The sequence below is a fragment of the Chanodichthys erythropterus genome, chromosome 14, assembly GCF_024489055.1.
Source record: "Chanodichthys erythropterus isolate Z2021 chromosome 14, ASM2448905v1, whole genome shotgun sequence".
Lineage (NCBI taxonomy): Eukaryota > Metazoa > Chordata > Actinopteri > Cypriniformes > Xenocyprididae > Chanodichthys > Chanodichthys erythropterus.
The window spans coordinates 30,082,467-30,106,608 of record NC_090234.1 but is presented as its reverse complement, the minus strand read 5'-3'; the positions used below and the strand labels follow the sequence as shown (position 1 = coordinate 30,106,608).

Below are 24,142 nucleotides of genomic sequence, written 5' to 3'. Positions count from 1 at the left end.
ACAAATATATGATTAACATTTCATTGACACTTAAAAGACTATACATTGAAACAATGACAAAAGTATTCAAATTTGTCCTAAAACCATTAAAAGAAGAAATGGTTCTTTCCTTTCAGCTCATTGTAAGTTGTAATTTACACCGCAAATGAACTTATATTATTAAATATGAAGCCAACAAACCAATTAGTGCTTAGAGATGCAGAAATGAAACATTTGACCTTTACATCGTTTATAACGATGAGTTAAACCTGTAGCCTATCCAGAAATAAATCATAACACAGCTAATAAGCAGTATCAAGCATCTGTAATGAAGAAGCAGTATAAAATATCATAAAATTCCTTGTTGCTGGGGCTTATTTCTAAAACTTAAACCTCACTCAAGTTTCTTTACTAAATTATCAATATGGAGTTTAAACGGCAAAATGTCATCTAGAATATGACCTATTAAATGTGGGCAAAAAAAAAGAACCATATCAAACTCAGCAGGGGTTTATTAGATATTCTGGGTCGCTCTGTACTCTTTGATGAAACACTCAAAGCTCTGAGTATTGTGACTGATGTGCTCATGTCTCCCAACTGCAAAGCAGTGCTGAAACACAGACTGTGTGATCTAGGTGTTCTGCGCTGCTCTGCTGAGCTCTTTGTTTTGATAGACTGTCTGAGTCGGCCACCGTGGTGCTGATGATCAATGTTGACTCTCAGAGGTCAGACAGGCAAAGGAAATTCACTCTGTCTCTTCTTAGCTAATGAGGTGGAGTGCCTTAAACAGATCCAAGAGCAGTTTATCAAGTGTTGTGCTTAAAGGCTTAGAACAAAAAAACTAACAAACATAATATTCTTTGAGGTCCCTTTGAGTAACATGTATAATATTTATACACTCTTAAAAATAAAGGGGGCTTCGCTGTGATGCAACAGATTTTTACTAAACTAAAGATCTACTATATGGATGTTAAAGGTTCTTAATGGAACCATCAATGCCAATAAAGAACCTTTATTTTTAAGAGTGTATGGTATACACAATATTATACATGAAATACCATGATGAATATCGTAAACATTCAGTAGTTAGAAATCCAGACCATCTAAGACCCATCAAAAATAGACCCTTCAGGGTCCAAATCCAAACCAAGACTTGTTTGTCGATTTTAACAGATGAAGAAATAAATAGAACAACTGAATTTATTGCAGACGCAGCAATAAATATTTACATTATACTCAGGTCCTTCATAAAATACTGTGGTAATAAAACAGCACCAGAATTTTATGTAAAAGTGACATGGTATTTTTTTGGAGCTGCTAAAGTGTGGGAGATCTTAGAGAAAGACAGAAATATTTAGTAAGCTGACATAGAGATTGATGGAAAGATGTGAAGTTTGTTCATCTGTGTTTGACATACACGGCAAGACAGAGTTGTACTCTGTACTCTTGTCAACTCAGTACTTCATAGCAGACATTTCTGACCCACATCAACCCAAAATCAGACTTAAAAGAGCAAGGGAGACTCAAAAACAAGCAACAGACTGTTGCACAACAAAAAGTTCATAGGAAAAAAAATATCAGTGTATATGATTGGTGCTGTTGAAGATTTATCTTTGATATAGTGCCACAAAAACGATTTGGACACTTAAGCCACACTCAAAAATAATATTGCATCAGTTTAACTATGGACACACTAACATCTGGCAAAAAAGTGTCTAAATAAACTACTGATCAATTGTACTTTTTTTGTTTTGTTTTGTAAAAAGTCTATTAAGCTCACCAATGCTGCATTTATTTGATCAAAATACAGTAAAACAGTAATATTGTGAATCATTATTTTTTTAAATAATATAATTAAATATATTATATTTCAAAAAACAAAGCTAATGGTGATTTGGTACTCGAGACACATTTCTATTTATTAGCTATCAGTGTTGAAACAGTGCATCATTTTATTTAGGATTCTTCGATAAACAGAAAAAGCATTTATTTGAAATAGAATTTTAATGTAAACTTGCTTCTTTCTGTCTTTCTTTTAAAAAAAAATATTACTTGTTTTTTATATTTCTTAATCAATACAATGATATTTATATCGAAGTCTGACTTAATTGGCAAAACATCATTAATTTTATGTCCATGGCGTATCAGGCTATTGCAATACCTCGTATTTCCACGGTGCGACAGTAGTGTTCTTCTAGTAATTCAACAAGATGACAATGAGTCTTGCACCTCTAGGTGGCGTCATTGCGTTAGAATTTATGATTCTCTGCTATTTCCGATGTGCTGCACACAGAGAATGTGGACGTGCAGAGCAGACCTCGTTGTATAAAAGATAACAACCCTGGCTGAAGGACTCTGATTCACCACTGAGCTATCCCAAGGACAGAAAGAAAGGAAATTAGATATAGCGAGAAAGACTGAGTAAGAAAGAGAGAGTGTTTTTGTGGTCCAGGGGAGAAAAACATACAGAAGTTAAATCCCACCCAGATATTTTGACCAAAGTGAACAAACTCAGTTAGTGTGAGGCATTTAGAAGAGAACAAATACTATTTACATAAAAAAACAGAAGTCCTTTACTGTCTGCTTCTATAAAAGATGATACAATTAATCGTACCAGAAGAGCTTATGAAACTTTTTATGTTATTTTAAACTCTTTTTTTTTTTTTTTTTTTTTTTAGAATGACCTTTATGGTGTCTGTGCTGTGGTTGACAGTTTTCATATTAAAGTAACTTGGAATATGTACTAAAATTATGCTTAACCAAAGGCCATGTAGATGTATTAAAGCCTCCTTGATTCTTAAAAACTGAGAGCTTGAAATGTAGTTTTCTCTTCAGTTACACTCTATAACATCACATTTTCTGCAAGGGAATGTGACATGAAACCTCCAAACCACTGATCTCATATATAATTGATCTTATAATTATTTTAGTAAAATTCAGATGTGAGCTTCCAGTCAAAAAAGTTTCTTCATTCTGTGGTTCTTTGAGAAATTGGACATTTATAAAGCCACCAGCCAAGTGACTTTGTCTCAGTACTTCAAATAGATTCAATAATAGACCTGCATTAAACAGAAATATAAACATGTATCATTAAAAAAAAAAAAAAACATTTTCACATTTCCAAAGGATAATACCAGTTTCAGAGTTGTGACCTGTTGTTGGCCTTTATATTGCAGGTTCTCTTTCTATATTTCGCCAGCTATGAGTTCAAAAATGGTTTTTAGTTTTATGTAAATTTGCTTAGCGTATATATCATATGAACCAGAAAAACAAAATGACTACTGTTTAATATAGACATTTGATATTCATAATATAATTATTTTGTCAAAATCATAAATGTTATGTCTGATTGAGGTGACAAATCAATAGATTGAGCAACAGTTAAAATAAAAATAAATTCATCCAATTCAATTCTTTGAAGTAAATTTTAAATTTCAATTTGTATGCATATTGTCAGTATTTATCATAATCATCATCATCATCATCATGATGAAAGTAATTATTATTCTCATTATTATTATTATTATTAGTAGGCTAGTAGTAGTAGTAGTAGTAGAGTAGTAAAAAATTAAGTAGCCTAACAATAACAAAAGTCTTTATATAAAATGTAAAATATCTTATTATTAAACACATAATAATAATAATAATAATAATAATAACAATTTGTTACAAGTTATCATTATTATGGTCATTATTATTATTATTTAAACAATTTTAAAAAATAAAATATCAATTTAAAACCATATAAAATATCAATTTACACACAGCTTTTAAACTCTTCATATAAAATGTCAGCTATCATATTATTAATAATAAAAATATTAATAATTTACTTTTACTTGTGTTTTTTTCCCGAATAACTTTGACATTATGTTCCGAGTATATATTTCAGCAAAACAAAAACAAACCACTGATCACTCCTTATATCCACAACAATGTATGGAATACCACAGAATTCCCATCTAGGGGCCGCTGTGTGGTGGGAGGAGCGGAAGTTGAGGAAGTCGTGTATTAGATCGGGGGATGAAGAGCCCGTGTTTGTTCTAACTGTGCGCCGCTCAAGAGTTCAGGAAGCGTCTATAAAACCATCCTGATAGAAAACACACACAGTCACCCGCGCGCACTTATCAGGACTGTGACACGCGCGCGGCTGGATCAGGACACTTTTGCATTATGCATTCGGACTGCAGGCTGCTGGGATGGACGCGTCGGTAATGGTGGGCAGAGGGACCGGAGGGGCTGCGGTCTTCATCCTGATCGTCTTCATCGTACTCCTCGGTGCCAGAAGCTCGCGGGCGCAGAAGGGTACGTGATCTTCCGAGGGGGTTAAAGTTTTTTATGAGTTGGTAAACTTCTCGTAAACGGCTTCACCCCCTCTTGGTTTGGGACTGATTGCGGTTTCAAAACAAACTCTCGGGGTGGTGTGGTGCAGTGGTAACTGAAACTAGTGGTATCTGAAAGAGTGTAGGTTCAAACCCAGGCTCGGTTCTTGAACAGTCACAGTTGTATGTTCGATCAAGACACTCATCCACACCAGTAACTAACCAAGACATTTAACTAGCAGGGATGAACCTGTAATAAATTCAGTTGGTAAACACCTCAGCAGCTAATTAAGTATAAGTGCGCGTGCATTCTTGCATTCTCACATTGTTGCTGTGCTACAGCTGGAGCAACAGAAGAGCGTGATGACGCAACCTGACATGGGCCGCGCGCTGCCCCCACTGCTTTCCCAAATATGTAGTGAGTTCATGTGCTGTCCAGTGTCAAGATGCTGCATTTAATCAGACTAACTAGCAACTTAAAGGGATAGTTCACCTAAAAATTATCCCATGATTTACTCACCCTCAAGCCATCCTAGGTGAATATGACTCTCTTCTTTCAGACAAACACAATCGGAGATATATTTCAAAATATCCTTAGTCCGCCAATGTTTATAATGGTTGTGAATGGCAGCCCAAATTTTGAGGATGAAATGCATCCATCAATAAAAAAATTAATCCATGTGACTCCAGGGGGTTAATAAAGGCCTTCTGAAGCGAATGCGTTTGTGTAAGACTGATATCCTTATTTAAAATTTTATAACGTAAAATAATGAGCTTCCGGCGCATCAGCCATACGCATTCGACGTACGTCCAAAAGCATTAACTTGCACGACATAGTACACAATGACATGACATATTACGCATTATTTGTCTCATTGTAGAGCTTTACATGGCATATAAAGTTTTAAATGAGGATATTTGTCTTAGACAAACACATTTTATTAACCCCCTGTAGTCATATGGATTCATTTTTTTTGTCTTCAAAATTTGGGCTGCCATTAACAACCATTATAAAGCTTGGAGGATAAGGATATTTTTAAATAAATCTGATTGTTTTCGTCTGAAAGAAGAGAGTCATATATACCTAGGATGGCTTGAGGGTGTGTAAATCATTGAATAATTTTCATTTTTGGGTGAGCTATCCCTTTAATGCTGCCTTGACATGCTCTCGGAATTCTCGTAAATATGAGTTTCCTTGGTAAAAATTGCACATGAACGCCCTCCCATTTTGAAACTTGAATGTGATGAGCTCATAATCACGACTTCAGAAGTGGGAATTATCACATTTCCGGTAGCATGTGAAGGCAGCATTACTCCTCCTCAGGTAATCTGATGTTAACCCGGTAAGTTTTTCCAAGTAGTGTTACACATACAAGAACAGCACTTTTACGCAATATCATAAAAATATGCACTTACACAAGTTGAAGACTGCAGATATATCAGTCCTCTAGAAAAAGATGTTTGATTCTACATGGAGCGAATTGCCCCCTCATGGATGCTGCCGTCTTGATGTCACATGATCTCTCATGGCTGTTACTAGTTCTAAACCATTTTTTTGTTATTCAAGTAAATAAAAAAAAGCCATTAATATTGTTATATCTTGTCACAAAAGGTCAAAGATTGTTAAATGAACTGTCAGTTTTCCTTTCAATAATGGTGGTAATGATCAATGCCTTTTTCATTATGAAGACTTTCAGATATGTTTCTATGTAGAAACTGGGTTTCAAATATAAACCTACCCTAATGAATATTCAGTGAAACTTGTGACAACAAGCCCCATACAGACTGTTTTCTAAAAGAGCTGACAGTATAGTCTTCTTCAGAAATCATTCTAATATGCTGATTTGTTGCTTAAGAAGCATTTTTTTTTATTGCTATCAATGTTGAAAACAGTTCAGATAAATATTTTTGAGGAAACTGTGATACGTTTTTTTCAGGATTCTACGATGGATAGGTTTTTTAAAAGAAATATATATTTTTCTTTACATTATAAATGTATTTAATGTCACTTTGATCAATTTAATGCATTCTTGTAAAAGTATTAATAAGAAATTTTCAGTGAAACATGTGACAGCTAGCCCCAGTTTCTCATACAGACTGTTATCTGAAATAGCTGACAGTACGTTCTGTGCATAAAACTTTGGAAATGTAAGGTTTGTGTGGGTGGAGTGAAGCTAAGGGAGACACTTAGACTAGAGGTGTAGGTGTGTGTGGAGGGGCCTGTTGTTTTTGCTCCGGGGGTCTGAATAGTGTCCAGCAAGGATTACGTAACAACAGCGCAAGCTGAGTTTCATTCGGTGTGTAAACGCGTGACAGGCAGCGCAAGCAGCTGCAGTGCAATGCGATCTCATCTCTCTGTCTCTCTCTTTCTCTCCTATAAAGATTCAACAAGGAGTTCTTTTGCACAATTTCCAAGCAAAACATTTCACCAAATGAAGTTTAAGTGGAGGAAAAAAAAAAAAAAAAGAAAAAAAAAATCTGTTCTTAATTAAGACAAAATTATAGTACTTTCTGTTTGTCAAACATTAATGGAGCATGAAAAATATAATCAAATTATGTTGATTTTACCAGATCATCCAGATTAGATAATTAGATTAGATAAGAGTTTCATGTTATTATCTTTTTGTATACTGTATGTACCATTGATAAACCATGGTATTTTTGGAATTACCTTGGAATACCATTTTAAGATCTAGTGCATGATGTATATATCAAAGTACCTTTGAATCTGAGCTCTGCAGAGTGCTTGACCATTTCTGGATGTTTTTCAGGGGACGGCTGTGGACACACAGTGTTGGGTGTGGGCAGTGGGAGCCTGGCGTCATTGGGGTACCCTCAGTCCTATCCCTCACACTCTGTGTGTGAGTGGGAAATAAGCGTGACCGCCGGATACACAGTCCTTGTGCGCATTGCGGATCTTGATATCGATACAAACAACTGTCAGGTGTCTTACCTGCGACTTTATAATGGCATCGGACCAGGACGAACAGAAATTGGTGAGAAACACTTATGGACTTGATGTGCATTTGGTTTTGTTTTTGTTTTTTGTTGTTTTTTTTTACAGGTCCTCAGTCCCATTTTGGGAAGAGAAAGTAAAGTGGTCTTTTCAAAACTTTTATGATCCATGGCCCTGTTTACACCTGGTAATTATAACATTTGTTGCCAGAAACTGATGTTAAAGTCACTATGAAATCAAAATTGATGACTATTATCTTTTTAATGGAATACTGCATTGTTTGTTAATAATGATTTATCCGTGCAGATCATTATATTTCAAAATTTATGTGCCCTCATAAACTCTCACTAATGAGATCGCATCAATTATCAAACAACAACAATCCAATCGATTCCCAATTGACAAAATCAAGTCCTGTCCTACATATTTTCTTGTTCAAGGAGCCGTTTCATTCTAATATACATCAGAATATGGAAGAAAAGATGTTTTTAATATTCATTTCTTGTTGACTTTAAAAACAGGTGTAAACGGGGTCTTGGTAATGGAAACAAAACTGCCCACTAATGTACAGAATGTTAAGTAAATGGAAATTGAGAATTATTCTCATTTCTCTCTCTGCAGTGAAGTTTTGTGGAGGGAGAGAATGGAGAGACGCTGTCATAAAATCAAAAGCGCATCAGGTCACTGTGCAGTTCATGAGTGGACCACAGAACAACGGCCATGGCCTCTTCCTCTCATACACCAGTAGTCAGCACACAGGTAACTAATCTGGATACATTTATTGATGGTCTTCGCCTCTTTTAAAGCATGTGCATATGCAGACCATGTACTAGGGGTAGAAAGGTACACAAAAATGATGGTTCGGTACATATCTCAGTACAGCAGGACAACTGTTTTTTATTAAACAGTGGTTTACTGAATAAACTATATCTGTCTTTCAATAAAAAAGTCAGTCAATATTGCTTGCAACTGACAGCAACATACACTGCAGTTTCTGGTGCTGTTGTAATTGGGGGAAGATATTTGGAGTGCTTACTCTTTTAGGTGCAAAATGTGTTGGCAAAATATTTTAGAATAAGATTAGAATTATTGCCTTTCTATTCTGGTATTGGTCTTCAGTGTCACATGATCCTTCAGAAATAATTCTGATATGCTGATTTGATGTTCGAGAAGCATTTCTTATTATTATCAATGTTGAAAAATGGTTGTTCTGCTTAATATTTTTGCGGAAACCGTGTCACATTTTTTCAGGATTGTTTGATGAATAGGAAGTTCAAAAGAACAGCATTTATTTGATTTTTTATTTTTATTTTTTACATCTTTTGTCACTTTTGATCAATTTAATGCATCCTTGCTGAATAAAAATGAAATTCTTTTTAAAAAAGCAACTTTTAAACAGTAGCGTATTTATTGTCCTGTATGTGTGAAAGCTTGTTATTGTATGAATTAGTGTTGAAGTAGGCTTGGGTGTCACAAAGGAGCTGCTATGGAAACTGTGTGTGTTTGTCCAGATGAGAGTGAGGGACATCATGCGAAACTGATTATTTCAGGAATATGTTTCTGACTCTTAGGGTGTTAGGGTTTTTCCTGGTTCCAGGGTGCGTCCTGAGAGCTTATGAATGGCAGGCAGTTAATTTAACAGATGAGGCAATAATTTAAAGTCATTCAAAATGAGAGGAAATGATGTAATGGCCATTGGTTCTTATGTCATACTGTACAAAGATGTTTCAGAGTTAGAAAAGTGGAAAGGGTTTTTTTTCCACTTTCTTACAAATGTGAACACTTTCTTGTGCGAAATGGCCAACTCCTGAGTTTCTATCATACTCTTGTCCCTAGTTTTGGCTCGGGTTCCTCCTTTAATGTCTTTAGGATTTTTCCTCTTTACATCAGGTGAAAACATGAGTCAGAAAGTCAGGTCAAGGGTATTTATGTAGTATTTTATACAAAACAAATTACTTCAAAGCAGCTTTAAAGTAAAAACCAGTCTGATTGTCTCAATTCAATTTGTGGAATCATTAACAGCAGTTATAATAAATAGAGGAAGAATAGCATCCATGTCTGTAGCATAAACAGTGTGTATGTTTAATATTGATGTCGAAGTTTAGTACTTGGAGAAGCCCAAAGATATACAGCTTTGATGCAAATGCTTAGCGTAAGCATACAGCATACTGTATATAAATCTGCCTGTGCATGTACATTACATGCTAACAATGTAATTTGTCACATGCACTGTACACATACCCTAGCATACACATAAAAACAGTAGTAGGCCTTTACTTTGATCTTTAAAAGATTATAGCTGTGTACGTCACACATACCCTTATGCTAGTTATTTTTGTAATAATGTCCATTGCTGCAGGAAAGTTTCAGTTTGTGGTTGTTGAAACTGCAGCGTAAGCACATTTGTGAAGGTGCTCTTTATAGCATGGTACATCCTAAGCCTTCAAATCTTTGGAATCACAGCTGTGCACTTTTGTGTTTGATGTGTTTTAACAATGACATTTGCACTTTGACCTCTCGGGCTGTCTGAGGTCAGGGATTCACGCTGCCATGTGGGAGCTACACCTGTTTACCCCAGTACTGAGTCACTGTGTGTGTGTGTGTGTGTGTGTGTGTGTGTGTGTGTGTGTGTGTGTGTGTGTGTGTGTGTGTGTGTGCGCGTGTGCGCGTGTGTGCGCGTGCACAAGAGAGAGAGATCATATTTCCCGTGAGTCAGGAAAGAGACAGATGAATCTATGCTGTGGGTATGAGTAATGGGTACAATAACACCACAAAATACCTTGAACCTTAGATGCGCGCACACAGTCATACACACTCTAACAATTGTGGCTGGGCGTTTTGCACCACTCATATTTTCTTCGGAAAAAGTAACGGATGTAAATCTAGTTGATATTGATCTGTTCATTCAGATAGAGGCTTTCATCCACAAGTATGAAACCCAATACACCAATCTGTTACACCACTTACTGAATGGCCAGTGCGCACATAACAAGCACACACATAAACGGCTGCGTATTTTCTTTGTGTGGAAGGATGACATTAATCAATCGTGTCGCCATGGCAACCATCTAATGTGCTGCTTTATAAAATGCGTCTCTCTTCTCTCATCCTTCAGACCTCATCACCTGTCTGGAGAAAGGAGAGCACTTCAGTGAAGCGGAGTTCAGGTACCCACGTTTATAGCTGTCTGTGTGTGTGTGTGTGTGTGCGCGTTCTTGCGAATGTGTGTCTCATTTTCCCGCCCTGCATTTGCAGTAAATTCTGTCCTGCTGGATGCCTGACTGATTTTGGAGAGGTTTCGGGAACCATACCACACGGATACAGAGATGTGAGTATGCCACTATTGAGTGGATGTTAGATTAAAGGCTTAGTTCAGGCACAAATTAAAATTTTGTCATTTTTCACTTACCCCCATGTTATTCAAAACTTGTATGACTTTCCTGAAAGTAAAAGGAAACATTTTTACTAATGCGTTAAGCACAAAGTATACTTCAGTTTTAATATGACATTTAACATATGCATACACCCGAACGTGCAGCCTTTCAACGTTGAAAGTGTGTGTGAACACATGTGGTCAACACATGCGCACAAGTAGAAGGATTCATCCTTGTCCAGTGTTTGCGCTATTTCTCTCCAGAAGTTATGGGCGAGATAAAATATATATTTTTTGTACTCTTTTAAACTTTTTAAACTAGAGTTATCCCCTTACTTTACTGTTTAATATGTTGTTGTTGTAATCCTGGGTGGGTGGTTGATCTGTTGTTGTTCCATTTTTCTTTTTTTTTTCTTTTTTGACTGTGAAAATAATGTTGAGCGTACTATGAAAGCTTGTTTCCGCCACTGAATAAAAAATAAAAAAGGTCATTGCGACTTTTTATATCACAATTCTGACATTTTTTTTTCAGATTTTTCTTTTTCTCAGAATTGCGTGATATAAACTCGCTATTGCGAGTTATAAAGTCAAAATTGTGAGATATAAACTCGCAAATCTGAGAAAAATGTCAGGTTTTCTTTTTCCTTAGAATTGGACTTTATGACTCGCAATTGCAAGTTTATATCCAGCAATTCTGAGAAAAGAAGTCAGAATTGCAAATTGTAAACACAATTCTGAGGAAAAAAGTCAGAACTGTGAGATAAAAAGTTGCAGTTATCTTTTACATTTTTTTAATTCTGTAGCAGAAACAAGCTTCTATAGTATACTTCAGTTTTGACATGAATGCAAATGATTGTGTACAGCCAAACACGTAGTGTTTTAAAGGTGCCATCGAATGTTTTTTTACAAGATGTAAAATAAGTTTAAGGTGTCCCCTGAATGTGTCTGTGAAGTTTCAGCTCAAAATACCCCATAGATTTTTTTTTTTAATAAATTTTTTTAACTGCCTATTTTGGGGCATCATTAAATATGAGCCGATTTATGCTGTGCGGCCCCTTTAAATCTCGTGTTCTCTGCCCATGGAGCTCGTGCTTGCCTTAAACAGTGCCTAAACAAAGTTTACAAAGCTAATATAACCCTCAAATGGATCTTTACAAAGTGTTCGTCATGCATGTGTCGGATTATGTGAGTATTGTATACTGTTATATTGTTTACATTTGATTCTGAATGAGTTTGAGGCTGTGATCCGTGGCTAACGGCTAATGCTACACTGTTGGAGAGATTTATAAAGAATGAAGTTGTGTTTATGAATTATACAGACTGCAAGTGTTTAAAAATGAAAATAGCGACCGCTTTTGTCTCCGTGAATACAGTAAGAAACGATGGTAACTTTAACCACATTTAACAGTACATTAGCAACATGCTAACGAAACATTTAGAAAGACAATTTACAAATATCACTAAGAATATCATGTTATCATGGATCATGTCAGTTATTATTGCTCCATCTGCCATTTTTCGCTATTGTTCTTGCTGGTTTACCTAGTCTGATGATTCAGCTGTGCAGATCCAGACGTTAATACTGGCTGCCCTTGTGTAATGCCTCGATCATGGGCTCATTGGGCTGGCATATGCAAATATTGGGGGCGTACACCCTGACTGTTACGTAACAGTCGGTGTTGAGATTCGCCGGTTCATCTGAGGTCTTTTAAACAAATGAGATTTATATAAGAAGGAGGAAACAGTGGAGTTTGAGACTCACTGTATGTCATTTCCATGTACTGAACTCTTGTCATTTGACTATGCCAAGATAAATTCAATTTTTCATTCGAGGGCACCTTTAAAGTGTACTGCATTTGATAGCGGGCGCAAACACAGAATGCCAGATGCAAATGTCCTCTTTTAAACGAGAGTTCTGTGTTTCTCTTAATTCCCCCCACACATGGTTTGTCAAAGCAGCTTTCAATTGTTGTTGCGGTCATGTGTAGTTTGTTATTGTTGTTCTGTCTCCTTTGTTTTTTCTGATTGTGAAACCACAGCCAGGTCACTGTTGGCACCTTGTGGACAAACTGATTTGTGCAAAATGAATGCACACATTCGAAACTGTCTGTGTGTACTACGCTACGTTGAATGGGCATCGAAGATTTCAAAGTTGAATGGGGGTCAAAGCTTTCAAACTTCAAAAGTGAAGTAAAAGCACTCTAAAGGCATCTTAAAAGTGCTCCATTTGACTTGTGCACTTTATTCCAAGTCTTCTTAAGCTGTACCAGAAAACAACTAACAATTTGAGAACCACTGCGACCAGACTGAGTCATTGAGTTCACTGAAAATATCTGACTCAGACAAACCAGACACCTCTTAGGGTTCTCTTGCTTCTGCAATATATGATTTGTTTATCCTCTTTAACTGTGGTGATTCAGTTATTGCTCTTCAAAGTAAAATATTCTCTTTGGATCCATGTTTGAAATGTGCCATCTGAATTCTTTACATTCTTCAGCAATGTTCCATAAGTAATGTGGTGTAAAATTATTTAAAAATTCTTTCTTCAGTGAATTGCATAGTTCTAGAAAAGGTCGGTCATTGAAAACATTGGTAGCTACAGAAAATTGTCCTTCAGGCTCTTGAGGTTGCACAATTGCACAGATAAGCGATTCTATCATGTAATGTTTAACTATTTGTTTATACTTCAAAGCAAAAGAATATTTTAAATGCTTATATACAATGCTTCCATTGTAAGTGCACCGCCTATTAATGTTTTTACAAATTAAGTCAAAATTATTGTTGGTGGTAAGCAAAAGCTAAGAGAGACCACACACTGTCTTAGCTGTACATTGGGTCACTTCTGATGACCTCATCACTGCTTTAATGCTTTCTGCTTGCTTCAAACTGGATGATTTCACATGTGAATTTACACAATAGGCAGTTGTCTTCTGAGAGCATGTTTCAAGCTTGAACATGGTTGAGATTGAGAAGCAGGCGTTCTTTTGAAGTTTAGTCATTGTAAATGATTCTGTGTGTCACTTTCAGAGCTCTTGGTCTCTTAGGGGCGTGTTGGTATGCGCGTCTGTGTGTTTGGATGTATGTGCGCGTGTTTTTATGTGTGTATGACAGCGTGTTTCCCGGGGAGATGTTAGATCAGGTTTGGCTGAATGGTTTTCTAATGCAGACCAGCTGACAACAGTCTTGTTTCTCAGTTCAGATACACCCTCAGAATTAGTGTGGGGCCCATATGACGCTTTGTGAACTTGTGTGTGTGTGCTATGTTTTTTGTGGCAAGAGCAGTGTTTTATTTTGCCCAGAGGAAGTGGTGTATGTTTGCGGTGTCGTTGTGTGTGGGTGTTGAGAGTTTGCCTAGTGTGTGTGGGTGTTGAGAGTTTGTCTAGTGTTTGTGGTCTCTTATTGGTTTGGAATCCCAACTGTGTGTGTGTGTATAATCAGAACTGTCATTTTTTTTCTCTTTTTAAAATAGCAATTTTACTATTATTCCAGTGCCTGGCAGCAAGTGGCTCTGGCCATGTACATACTGCAAAGAGATACAGTTGTCATTTCTTTTCTGAGAGCTTTAAGTCCTCCTGCTTATGAGTTGTTGTGATTTTACTATAATGTGCATTCGAGTGTCACTGTGAATATAAGTGAAACATAAAACACGCATCTGTGGATCAGATTGTTTAAAAGTGTTTATTAGGAGTGTTTTTCTTTCTGACAGGCTTATAAGACTGATTTAAATGCCTCTGAATCTATTGCTTTCACATGCATTACAGACATTTCAGCCTTAACTGAAGTGTGCAGTCTCGATTATTTATTTGATTAATTTGTGCATTCTTTAGACACATAGGCAGCTAATTAAGAAACACATGAAGCTTTTAAAGCTCTAATTCAACAAAATTGAGGGAAGGATGCACATTAGGTGTGTAAATGATACTTGCATTTTATCCTTTATGTGCTGCCACAGCAGATGGTTAATGTGGTACATTTCCTGTCACCTCATAAGCTGCTAAATGAGTTGTATTTTCTGGCAAGCTTTAATGCTGTTCTTCTTCAATAGTCTCCATAATGCATGTAGAATAACACTGTATAGTCAACATTCACAATTGAAACCTAACCCCACTACCAACTTGCATCTGACAAGATGCTTTAATGGACACAAAACATATTTGGTTTCAGAATTCACAAAAAAATGACAACCATATTATTTTCAATAAATCTACAAAGTAGCAGAACTGAACTGAGTGATGAGAGTAGAAAAAAACGGATATTAAAATTCTGTCATTCACCCTCATGTCATTCCAAACTTGTTTGACTAACTTTATTTTTTTTGAAAAAGTCTATATACAATAACATCAAAATCAGTGGGGTCCAATCTTGTTTTTGGACCCCATTGACATTTGTTGTGGACAAAACAGTTGAAATATTCTTCAGAACATTTGTGTTCCGTGAAGTCATAAACATTTAGAACAACATGTCCGAATTTTTAGTTTTGGGTTAACTTTAATGAGCAAAAACTAAGTGGTACATGTCTGTCAGCTGTAGTTTACTAAGAACAGGATAATAATATGTTTCTGGTCACTAATGTTAGGTTGTTGAATAACACCTCATATGTTGCTATGGTTTTCACTATGTCAGCAACCCTGCGTTTAAGGTTATAAGAGCTACTCATTTATTCTGTACACACAGAAGATAATTTAAAGGACCTATTATGCAAAATTCACTTTTATAAGGTGTTTGAACACAGATGTGTGTCCACAGTGTGTGTAAACAACCAGCTTATAATGGTAAAAATCCACCCACTCTTTTTTTTTTAATTTTTTTTTTTATATATAATCCCATCAATCATAAATTGTCTCTCCAAACACGTGGTTCCAGATTTCCCCCTACCCTTACGTAAAAGTAGGGGGAATCCCCGCCCATGACTGGTGACAACTGCTCTATTAGCATAGATAGCCTGAGTGAGCCAGTCAGGAGCTGGAGATATGCAATAACTGTGCCAAAAAAACATTACAAATGTTCTGTTATTGGATGTATCAATGAACATAAGAGTCTCCATAGACCAGTGGTCTCAAATTACCGGCTCAACCGCGTCGTTTCTATTATGAGCGCGCTTGCCTAAATTACTGTTAAAGCACTCAACTTTAAGTCACGAGTGTCGATTAAAACCACCAAAACGCATCCAATGCATCCATTAAACGTTACCGATGCTCAAACGGCATCTTGGACAAATGTGTCTCAGCTGTGTGAGCGCAAGCGCTGCCAGGTGTCTGGCAAGAAACAGAAGAGTGTACAAATGTATTCAGGGATTGTATTTGTTCAGTATAGTGTTGTTCAGTGCAAGATTTTAATGTTATTTAAGCTAACATAAAGTAAGGGAAAATACTTCCACTAAATGTTAAAAAGTAATAATGTATGTAACAATGAGAGATTTTTATTTTTTGGCAAAATAAAGTTGATATATAGCTCCAGTTTTTTTTAGTTGTTTATTTCTGACCCCTCCACGCCACAAGTGTTGCTGGTTTTGTTCCTAAATTACATGGAATAAATTTATTTTTTTATTCCATGCACCTTGTTGGATGTGAGAAGTTGCACTAAACTATTGCAATTAATAGTATTATATTAGTAGTATTATATTAGTATGGTAGTAGTATTATGTTAGTAATAGTATTATATAATTCTATTACACTCTGTAACAATGAGAGAGACACGTTTACATTTAGTATGGTAAATAAAATATTTATAGTATAGCTATAAAAATATTTTAGTAGGCCTAATGAAATTTTAAGTAAATGAGATATAATGAAAGGAAAGTAAATTTTCTGAAAATTTTCTTGCGCTTGAATGTTAATATGGCCCTCCTATGAGGTGTCAATCCCAGAAACGGCCCCCCGCCAATTTGAGTTTTTAGACCCCTGCCATAAACTCTCTGCATCGGTGTCACTTGATGCATGATTATTTATTGATAGTTTTGTGAATGGTGGATGTTATTATATGCAATGATTTCATTGGCTCATTGTAAGTTTGATTTTTGTCTTGATTTTACTTAAAGGAACCTACACACACCTGTAACCTTTTAGCCCTGATGAAGGTCTGTGTGCCGAAACGCGTTAGCAAATTAAAGTCTTGATCTTTTAGCTCCAGTTTTTTGTTTATTTCTGATCCCTCCATGCTACAAGTGTTGCTGGTTTTGTTCAGTCACTGAGGACACCATGCTTGAATTTAATTTATGAAGGAATTATGCTGAAAAGTTGGTAAAGTGTTATGTATTTACGCAAATCATTTTACGCCGAACTGCTTCACAAATGAGGGTCGGTTCAAGGCTGGATTTTCATGATTGGATGGGAAAAAAGATTTTTATATAATCCATTACTCCAGTCTTTAGTGTCACGTGATCTTTCAGAAATCATTCTAATTTTAAATCATTTAAAAATTTTACCACTGAAGAATTATTATTATTGTCAATGTTGAAAACAGTTGTGCTGCTTAATATTTTTGTGGAAACTGTGATACATTTCTTTCAGAATTCTTTGATGAATGAAAATGTCAAAACTACACATTTATTTGAAATGGGAAATCTTATGTAACATTATAAATGTCTTTACTGTCACTTATGATGACTTTAATCCATTCTTGCTGAATAAAAGTATGAATTTCTTTCAAAAAATAATCATACTGACCCCAAACCTTTGAACAGTATCGTATACGCATTTGTCATTCCCCAAACTTTGCTATGTGTCTTGTGAGAACTCTGTGTGTAACTCAGTCTAAACTCTGGAAGAAGTTCCTCTAATGAATCATCCATCATTCTTTATCACAGTGGCATAAATGAAACCACTGCAGTTCTGCTTCAAGGATGTGACCTCATCATGCCAAATCGCAGCTTGTGGGTTTTAGGTGAGTGAGTCAGTGTCAGCTGTCTTAATGTTTCACCGTCTCTTTCTGCAGTCTTCTCCACTCTGTCTGGCCGGTATTCATGCGGGTGTGGTCTCCAACACTCTGGGGGGGCAAATCAGTGTGGTCAGCAGCAAAGGCATCCCACACTACGAAAGCTCACTGGCTAACAATGTGACATCTGTGCCGTGAGTAACCCATTTGCATTCTTGCTTGCTTTCTTCATGGGAAAATCTATTTCATTTGATTACCGGGCTTGCAAGGCATTGCAGTTTTGATATTTCTCTAAACTTTTTTTTCTTATTCTTTCTGCAAATCAATTCTGTTGAACTGCTTAATGCAGGGGTTTTCAAACTTTTTGATGCCAAGGACCACCAAATATGCTGATCCACTTGCAAGTGACCCTCTTCCTAGAACATAAATAAACAACATATGCAATTTAATGAAAATATTAAGTTTTAAGATTTTATGTAGATATTTAAATTTTCATCATATATTTTCATATATCCACGTTTTTTTTTGTTTTTGTTTTTTACAATTATAGAATTCGTCTAATTGCAAGCATTTTATGATTTTACAAGATTATATGAAAGCTGTAGTCATATTGCACTTTTTTTTGTTTTTCAATATTTTGAAAGAGCGTATAGGCCTAGAGGTGAATTAATGCAATGATGAAGTACTGTCATAAACATCAAAGGAGCACATGGATCCGTCTTGGCATTATGAATCGTTTGTTGCCATAGAAACAAATACTTTCTGAGTCAGAGGACCCGAACTGCTTTAAATTGTCATCTGGTAATTATGGTAATTCCAACATGACGTGAACACAGCATAAGTGACAGCTTAACATTTGCATACTGGATGCATTTATTTGCAACCCTCTATAGCCGTCTACACTGCAAAAATCTAGCGTTGTGTGTTTATTCTCATGTACAATTCTAGATGCATGCTGTGTGCAAAACGTCTCTGATGCAGCATTTAATTTAAACCGAATCGAAGCCCACAACCTGAACTTACTAAAGCATTTTGCTGCCTTGCAAGCACTGGTATTTCCTTCTGGAAATGCAAACCTAGTTTTATCCCTCTCTTTGGTTAAGTTTTTTTTTTCTTCCCTCCATGTAATAAACTGATTGATAGCTCTGTGTCAATCTGTGTGATAAATTGATTGATTGGTAGACAGAATGATAGCTCTGTGTCTTTCTCCCTCTTACAGTGGAAATCTATCCCCCAGCCTTTTTACTTTCAAGACTAGTGGTGAGTGAATCAGTAATGTATCAAACCTTTTCCCTTCTCTATTTATTGGATGTGCAGTACCCTCCAGAAACCAAAATAGTTTAAATATAAAATGTTTATATAACTTAGTGATTTAATAAAGAAGTTTGTTCTTTATTCCTGTCACTTCTATAGAAATGACCTATACCTTGAAGATCTAATAATAGAAACTTTCATTTTCTCTCTCTGTAAGGTTGCTATGGCACTTTGGGTTTGGAGTCGGGGGTGGTCAGCGACTCTCAGATCACAGCCTCGTCGGAGTGGGAATGGGGCGGTCACGGAAAGGAGCCCACTGTCTGGGGCCCCACAGGGGTTCGCCTCAAAACACTGGGACGTCCGTGGGCAGCAGCCAACAGCGACACAAAAGAATGGATTCAAGTGGACCTGAAGAAAGAGAAAAGAATAACAGGTAGAGTTTGTGTATGAGAGAGAAAAGATCAGTGTGTTTTCATCTACTGCATGTCTTGATTGATCAATCAGTCGAATCTACTTCTCAGGTATTATGACCACTGGCTCCACCCTCCCAGAATATCAGTTTTACATTTCGTCCTATGAGGTGTTATATAGCCATGATGGACAGCAGTGGAAACCCTATCAGGAAGTGGGATCAGATAAAAACAAGGTATGGAGGATTACCTTAGTTCTCTGGAGGATGTAGTTCTCAAATAAACCTAAAAATACAAATATCGGGTAAAATGATAAATTTTTTAATTACACTTACTTTTAAGTATTAAAGTGTTAGTTCACCCAAAAATGAAAATTCTGTCATTAATTACTCACCCTCATGTCATTCCAAACCCATAAGACCGTTCATCTTCGGAACACAAATATTTTTGAAGATATTCAAAAGATATTTTTTTGAAGATATTTTTAATGAAATCCAAAAGTTTTCTGTTCCTCCATAGAGATCCAACACAACTTCCACTTTCAGGATCCAGAAAGGTAGGAAAGACGTCAGTAAAGTAAGCCATGTGACTCCAGTGGTTTAACCTTAATTTTGTCTAATTATGTCTTTCCTACCTTTCTGGGCCCTGTAAGTGGGAGTTGCATTGTATCTCTCCAACTGTCCAACACGAAACCTCTCAGATTTCCTTAAAAATATCTTTATTTGTGTTCCAAATATGAATGAAGGTCTTATGGATGTGGAACAACACAAAGGTGAGTAATTAATGACATAATTTTCATTTTTGGGTGAACTAACCCGTTAAATTTAACTGTAGGTTTATTATTTTATATATATATATATATATATATAATATTTTATATAATTTTATATAATTTTTTTTGCAATTGAATTTGGCCAAAAAAGCTATCTTAAAAGGCAGCATAAGTTGCATATTCAGCTCAGTAGGTTTTGAAACAGAGCATGTGTTTTGTTGTCCATTCTTCTTTGTGTTTGGGGTATTAGGAGGTCATATTGTAACTGCTGCAGAATGACATCACTGTTTGTATATTTCCAGGAAAAAGGGTTTTACATTCCTGTGGTTTAAGGAGCCTGAAATTAAAGTGCACTCTGTGGTCATTAATAATGAATGTCCATCGACTGTCAGGGACCTTAACGAGAAGCGCATTGATTAGGCGTAAATAAGATGGACCTTGGTCTGAGGCCAAATGTTCTTTGTTGCCAAGACGTGTCCTTGTGTCTCTGAAACAGATTTTCCAAGGCAACACCAACTATTTCCAGGAAGTGCGGAACAACTTTATTCCTCCAATTGAAGCACGGTTTATCAGAATATGCCCCTTCCAGTGGCACCAGAGGATTGCCCTTAAAATGGAGCTGCTGGGCTGCCAACCGCATGCAGGTGAGACTAATCTGAGAAATCTGTCTCCGATTTGGCCAATTAGCCATGCTAAACATGATTGGATCTCTTTCTGTTGGTCAGCGAGGCCAAGAATCTTCCATCCAGCCCCTCCTCCTCCTCGCAGAAAAAGCACAGTGCCCCCCCTGCAGGAGAGGACGACACACACGCCCAACATCCGAAACACCACCATGCCTCCACACTCTCATGATGGTATAAAACATTCTTCATTCCCATAAAACAGCCTTTCTCTCTCTCTTTCTCTCTATTTTATATATATATATATATATATATATATTAGGCAGTGGCATCTACTTTCTATATGGGGCCATTCATTTAAAAATGCAAGATTCAGGGCTATGAAATGAAAAAAGGTGAAAAAAACATATACGTCTAGTTCATGTTTACATGGAAAAACAATGGAAAAGTAGCACAGTGGAATGCAAAATGCGTTCTATGTGAATTGCTCCTCAGGCAGCATTCTTAGTGAAATGGAACCTCAGAAATTACTAATTTGAAGATGCAAACAAGCTTTTCACACAGAAAAAGCTTCTCATATGAAGTGCACTCATTACAGTGGATTCCAATAGTCTCATTTTAGCATATTGCTAAGTTAACAAATACAAACCACATGCAAAAATTGGGTGAAATTGTGAATTTTTAAATAGTTAAATCAATCTGTCAATATGGTTTAATACTGAATACAATATTTACAATCAATCCTTAAATCGATGACATCTTGCATGAAAATTTATGAATTGCTTTATGGGATTGCCTTATCCACAAAATGCACAAGCAGTGCTACCTTAGATAGTGGTAGGTTTATAGTACAGTAAGGTTTATAGTATTAAAATATGTTTTTTAGGCCAATATTAGTGACCTTTTTTTTTCTTTTATTTTTCAGCATCAGTTTTGTGCATGCTTAATTCCCAATTTAAACATTAACAATGAAGTTAATATTTTAAACACTTATAACACTGTTAAATGTGATCTTTAACAAATCTCCATTTGTACCCAATTTGTATAAATATCCATTTTTTTCATGCTGTACATTATAATGTTGTGATGCCAAAATTCACTTGCAGCTTTTAAAACATTTGATTTTGTTTCATTTTTCATTTATTCAGACACCGTAGTATACATTTTAATATTTAAATATTGGTTATCAGCTTCAACATTTAAAATGGAATAGCTTTTATGTCAGAACCATGCATGATGCCTAAAAATATTGTGTAGGTAGGCGGCTCACTAAGGTTTGAACTGTTCTAATGCTATGTAATTAATGTGCTGTGTAAATGTTACAGAAGTGGCGCTGGTGGCAGTGTTGGTCCCTGTGTTAGTGGTGGTTCTGACAACCCCAGTGTTAGTGATGGTGTGTTCGTGGCTATGGAAGAACAGGTCAGTAAAAAAAAAAAAAAAAGTTTAGGTATCTCAAATTATTGAATAGTAAAAAAAATAAATATTTCAGCCTCATTTTAAAAATTAATTGTTCATGAAAATTTAAACTTGATGCGGGTAGGCCTAAAAAACGACTGGTTTCAGATAATATGTTCACCATCTGCATTCAAACCTACAGAAAAAGCCCCGAGGTGACATATGACCTTCCACACTGGGAACGCACAGGTGCGTCTGTACTCACTTTTTCCTCTTATGCGTTTTCACCTACATAAATTATTAAATGTGTGTGAATGTGTGTTTTAGTGTGGTGGAAGAGTATGAAACAGTTGTTGCCCTCTAAGCTGGATGGAGACGACTGTGTTCGTTACAGTTCCACGGCACGAGTGGACCACCAGAGACCTCGAGTGGAGCCTGCAGGTACACATACAAACAAACTGTTAAACTTAGATTTATGTTCTCCAACAAACCCTTTACCAGTCTATTTTCTGCCTTTCCCATCTGTGTAGAATATGCCCAACCGCTTGTCACCGGTACCATGGCCTCTCTCGGACAAAGGTCAACGTTTAAACCTGAAGAGGCTGATGCCCCTGAGTATGATGCACCCATTCCCCCGGAACATTACCATGCTTACGCTGAGCCCCTTCCTGCTTCTGGCACTGAATACGCCACGCCAATCATGATTGACAGGGCTAACCACCTATCAGGAGGCACTCTACCATTCAGGGGCCGTGGTTTAGTGGCACGGACAGAAAGCAGCCAATCGGCAAGCTCAGCCTATGACACACCCAAGAGCACATCTGACCAAGCCACATCCACTGAGGGAGAGTTGTACCAAGTACCACAGAATACCCACAATGCACCATGTCAGAAAATAGACTGACCAATCACAGAAGAGTGGACTCTTTTGGAAACCCTCGGCTGAACACTACCTTTCCTAAAAATCTGCAGATCAGATCAGAATGTGCGCAAACGTGCCGCTTCTAGCCATCTCAAATTGTACGCCGCGCAAGTCCTATCACTGAAATAACACAAAGGAATGTCAGGAGAGAGAACAGCAGAGATCTCGTTACACTACTGTGTTTGGTGGGTGTTTTGTTTGTTCATGCGTCTAAATGTGTGTGTACGAATGCATATATGTGACTATGCTCTGCTATCAAACTGTGAGTCTTTAGATATCTGTGCATTTTTCTGAGAGCGGAGATGTATTCATCTCGGTCGCTCGTTGTAAGGCACATGTTTCCCCCTTAGGCAAAGATATTTTCAACAAAACCGCCCTCATGCACAATAACAAATGATCAAATTTCAGATTAATAGACAAACACTCTCATAATAACACTGTGATTCACTGTCATTTTGCACTGTTGTATTGTATTCTGCTGTTACATAGGTGCCTTCTTTGTGACATAGCAACACACGCCTGTGCTGGTTTCTCTACTTCTGTTCCAAAACCTAGTGAGTTAACTTGCTTTGTACTGCTTTAATACTCAGCTTCCTTAATACTGCAGTATACCAACCTATAGGGGTGTAAATTAGACGTTTCAGACTGACATCAATTCTCGTAGCCAGCGTTATGATATTTACAGATACCTCAAAACATGCTGCGATACGTTGACAATTTGATTAGATTAAGGGGCTTGCGACCGATTTTGATATTATATATGCCTATTTTAGGCATTTTATTAACTTCCTAAAGTAAAAAAAAAAAAAAAAACATGAACATTTTAACTCCACAATAATGAAAATCATCAGTTGCAAATGCAATGAGATAACCATTGACATCAGTCAAGAACCTATTTAGAATCACATATTGTTTTCATTTGTAACGCAATTCCTAGCAACAAGGCAACTGTTTCTGCTTTCTGAGTTTGTTGTGTTCAAAATGACTGTTTACAAAGTCAATACGTTTATGATGCCTTGACTTTTTGAAAATCGTGTAGTGTATTCCAGCCTTTAGATGTCGTGCTTTACACTGCGTTCCAAATTATTATGCAAGAGACAAATCAGTAAGTACTCAGATTTTAGTTTTTCTAAGAAAATGTTTGTTTGTTTATTTATCCATGTCTTTTTAGATAACTGGTATCAATCTCAGACAAAATAATTTGCCAGGTCTATGGAAACCCTACTTAGAGGTTGTTCTACATTATTAAGCAAGTCACAGTTCTCA

The 24,142-nt window shown here is 36.5% G+C and overlaps 1 protein-coding gene across 2 annotated transcripts; it reads left to right on the top strand.

Annotated features, from left to right (window-relative positions):
* The first annotated feature begins 4,002 nt into the window (after positions 1-4,002).
* dcbld2 (discoidin, CUB and LCCL domain containing 2) lies at positions 4,003-24,046 on the top strand. Of its 2 annotated transcripts, XM_067409404.1 has the most exons (15): positions 4,003-4,284; positions 7,073-7,297; positions 7,879-8,016; positions 10,373-10,424; positions 10,513-10,585; positions 17,564-17,697; positions 18,723-18,763; positions 18,975-19,190; positions 19,279-19,403; positions 20,436-20,583; positions 20,665-20,793; positions 21,885-21,978; positions 22,157-22,203; positions 22,282-22,395; positions 22,485-24,046. In XM_067409404.1, exons 1-15 carry the CDS (start codon positions 4,179-4,181, stop codon positions 22,856-22,858), a joined length of 2,016 nt encoding a protein of 671 aa, XP_067265505.1. In that variant the 5' UTR covers positions 4,003-4,178; the 3' UTR covers positions 22,859-24,046. The 2 variants fall into 2 exon arrangements, with proteins under 2 accessions (XP_067265505.1, XP_067265504.1); XM_067409403.1 differs by having other exon boundaries at positions 20,436-20,793.
* Positions 24,047-24,142: the final 96 nt, after the last annotated feature.